At 53.1% G+C, this 3,917-nt stretch overlaps 1 protein-coding gene across 1 annotated transcript; it reads left to right on the top strand.

Annotated features, from left to right (window-relative positions):
* The first annotated feature begins 536 nt into the window (after window positions 1–536).
* On the top strand, window positions 537–1,577 carry LOC123405129 (beta-glucosidase BoGH3B-like). The gene is made up of 3 exons (XM_045098948.1): window positions 537–1,081; window positions 1,167–1,257; window positions 1,347–1,577. Exons 1-3 carry the CDS (start codon window positions 537–539, stop codon window positions 1,575–1,577), a joined length of 867 nt encoding a protein of 288 aa, XP_044954883.1.
* Window positions 1,578–3,917: the final 2,340 nt, after the last annotated feature.

The following is a 3,917-nucleotide window of genomic DNA, read 5'->3' as shown; positions in this document are numbered from 1 at the left end:
GCGTCACGACGGGCGGCGACGCGGACACGGGCGCGACAACCGGAGGCGGCTTGACCGGCACGACTGCGGTCAAAATGGCCATTTCAAAATGCGGTCAAAATGACGGGTATGGCCATTCATATTATTTGAAAATGTAAACAAGCTCTCATGTTTATGAAATTTGGTGTGGTATTGGTTTATAGTCTCTAGAAGGCGTAGAAAATTTGTGAATTTTTTTACTAATTTTTAACATGTTTATTTTGATAAAAGTAATAGTCTAAAGAAACACAAAGTATTTGAAGCTTTCCTATTAGATGGAATAGAACTCTCCTGGATCGATGACGTGGCGGACAGATCCACACCCCACATCCACCACAGATCCCAGCCCGGCCCACCGATCAGCGAGCAGTGTACGGGGTCAACCCAACCCCTCGCTCTCCCAGTCTCCCTCCCCACGAACCCCTCCCCCTTCCAGATCCGCGCCGTCCTCCTCCTCTTACCCATGGCCTCCCCCATGGCCCTCCCTTACCCACCAGCAGAACCCGACGGCTACGACCATGGCGCATGCCGTGCTCGTGCTCCTGGCGTGGCACCCGGATCTCATCGTGCCGACACTCACGCTCCACGTCGCGGCCGTCGGCATCTGGAAGTACCAGCACAGGCCGCGCGCGCCGGCGCCGCACCCGTGCGTGCACGCGTCCATGGTGGAGGCGCCTGACAGGGAGGAGCTGGACGAGGAGTTCGACACGATACCAAGCGCAAAGTCGCCGGAGGTGGTGCGCCAGCGGTACGTGCGCGACCTGCTCGGCCGCATGACGCTGCAGGAGAAGGCGGGCCAGATGGCCCAGATCGAGCTCTCCATGGCGTCGCCCCGCGCCCTCGCGGAGCTCGGCATCGGCAGCCTCCTCAACGCCGGCGGCAGGCCACCCTTCGACGGCGCCTCGCCGTCCGACTGGGCCGGCATAGTCGACAGCATGCAGCGCCTCGCCCTCTCATCCCATCTCTCCATCCCCATCATCTACGGCGTCGATTCCGTCCACGGCCACAACAACATCATCGGCGCCACCATCTTCCCCCACAACGTCGGCCTCGGCGCTTCCAGGCACGTTACATTTACATCCCGATCGACCATGTTGACATTTTAGTAGTGGCAAGGCCTACATGCATACTACGTTGAATTGATGCAGGGATCCGGAGCTTGTCCGAAAGATCGGCGAGGCGACGACGCTCGAGGTTCGGGCCACCAGCATGCACTGGACCTTCGCCCCCTGCGTCACCGTGAGTCAAACTCAGAAACCTTCCGGCCGGCTGTCCCTTGAGCTGCAAGAAAAAGGACTGATGTCTGGTGGTGGGTGATGTATGTATAGGTATGTAGGGATTCGAGGTGGGGGAGATGCTACGAGAGCTACAGCGAGGACCCAGAGGTCGTGCGCTCCTTCACCACCATCGTCGGTCTGCAGGGCCAGCCACCGGCAGACCACCCACATGGTTACCCTTTCCTCCATTCGGTTAGGTACTTAATCCAGATTCTGGTGCTCTCTGATCAGGACCCCACTGTTCGCCAAGTATGCTGGTCAGAATTCACCGGATTTTTGTGAATCTTTTTCCCCAGCATAACTTTGGTTCGAATCTAGCCTGAAATTTCGAGCTTTAAGCACACCAACCGAAATGTAGTGAATCTCCCTATGAGGAAGGCAAGACTGGATTTATCTCAGATGTAGTGTTTGATTGTAAGATCATTACTAATGTAGTGTTTAAATTTAAGGTCAAATGACAGTATGTTAGTCTCTTGTGGCAAGCTACTTAGCATCAATGGTATTCAATTTAGTGCACCGCCGATGATTGTTGGTGTTTTCCTGTTCGATTGTTCAAAGAAGTTGGTGATAAGCTGTGAATGCAACTGACATTATTGGATGTCCTAAGGGGAAACGTGCTAAGTTCACTAGCAGGTTACAGTTGTTGGAAATATGCCCTAGAGGCAATAATAAAATGGTTATTATCATATTTCCTTGTTCATGATAATCGTCTATTGTTCATGCTATAATTGTATTAACAGGAAACAGTAATACATGTGTGAATAAATAGATCACAATGTGTCCCTAGCAAGCCTCTAGTTGGCTAGCTCGTTAGTGAATAGATGATCATGGTTTCCTGATCTTGGGCATTAGATGTCAATGATAACGGGATCACATCATTGGGAGAATGATGTGATGGACAAGACCCAATCCTAAGCATAGCACTAGATCGTATTGTTCGTATGCTAAAGCTTTTCTAATGTCAAGTATCTTTTCCTTCGACCGTGAGATTGTGCAACTCCCGGATACCGTAGGAGTGCTTTGGGTGTATCAAACGTCACAATGTAACTGGGTGACTATAAAGGTGCACTACGGCTACCTCTGAAAGTGTCTGTTGGGTTGGTACGAATCGAGATCGGGATTTGTCACTCCGTGTGACGGAGAGGTATCTATGGGCCCACTCGGTAGAACATCATCATGAGCTCAATGTGACTAAGGAGTTAGTCACACGATGACGTGCTACGGAACGAGTAAAGAGACTTACCGGTAACGAGATTGAACAAGGTATAGGTATACCGACGATCGAATCTCGGGCAAGTTCTATACCGACAGACAAAGGGAATCGTATACGGAATTGATTGAATCATTGACATCGTGGTTCATACGATGAGATCATCATGGAGCAAGTGGGAGCCACCATGGGTATCCAGACCCCACTGATGGTTATTGGCCAGAGAGGTGTCTCGGTCATGTCTGCCTGTCTCCCGAACCCGTAGGGTCTACACACTTAAGGTTCGATGACGCTAGGGTTATAGGGAATTGTTATACGAGGTTAACGAAGGTTGTTCGGAGTCCCGGATGAGATCCCGGACATCACGAGGAGCTCCGGAATGGCCCGGAGGTAAAGATTGATATATAGGACGGATGGTTTCGGACACCGGAAGTGTTTCGGGCGTCACCGCTAACGTACCGGGACCACGGGGACCACCGGAGTTGGCCCCGGGGGTCCATCGAAGGGGGGCAACGACCCCAAGAGGTAGATGGGCTAAGTGCGGGAGGGAACCAGCCCCTAGGCGGGCTGGTGCGCCTCCCACACCCAGCCCAATGCGTAAGTGGTGGGGAGAGGGGGCAACCCTAGGCGCAGGTGGGCCTTAGGCCCACCAAGTGGTGCGCCACACCCCCTCCCACCCTAGCCGCCGCCCCCCTCTCCCATCTGGTGGCCGCCGGCCCCTAGGGAGGGAACCCTAGGGGTGGCGCAGCCCTCCCCCCTCCTCCTATAAATAGAGAGGGGTTTTGGCCATTGAGACACACAGTTTTTCCTCTCTCTCGGCGCAGCCCTGCTCTTCTTCCTCCTCCTCTCCGCCGGTGCTTGGCGAAGCCCTGCCGGGAGACCTCTTCTCTCCATCGACACCACGCCGTCGTGTTGCTGGACTTCTTCCCCAACCTCTCCCTCCTCCTTGCTGGGTCAAGGCACGGGAGACGTCACCGGGCTGTACGTGTGTTGAACGCGGAGGTGCCGTTGTTCGGCACTAGATCGGAATCGCTGCGAGTACGACTCCATCAACCGCGTTCTAGCAACGCTTCCGCTTAGCGATCTTCAAAGGTATGAAGATGATCTTACCCCTCTCTCATTGCTAGTCTCTCCATAGGAAGATCTGAATATGCGTAGGAAAATTTTGAATTTATGCTACGTAACCCAACAGTGGTATCAGAGCCAGGTTTTCTATGCGTAGATTCTATGCACGAGTAGAACACAAAAGTTGTGGGCGATGATTTGTCAATTTGCTTGCCTCTACTAGTCTTATTCTTTTCCTGCGGTATTGTGGGATGAAGCGGCCCGGACCGACTTTACACGTACTCCTACGTGAGATTGGTTCCACCGACAGACATGCACACCGTGCATAAAGGTAGCTAGCGGGTGTC

This window comes from Hordeum vulgare, chromosome 6H (assembly GCF_904849725.1).
Source record: "Hordeum vulgare subsp. vulgare chromosome 6H, MorexV3_pseudomolecules_assembly, whole genome shotgun sequence".
NCBI classification, from domain to species: Eukaryota; Viridiplantae; Streptophyta; class Magnoliopsida; order Poales; family Poaceae; genus Hordeum; species Hordeum vulgare.
The sequence above is the reverse complement of the archived record's forward strand: the minus strand, read 5'-3'. Positions and strand labels throughout refer to the sequence as shown.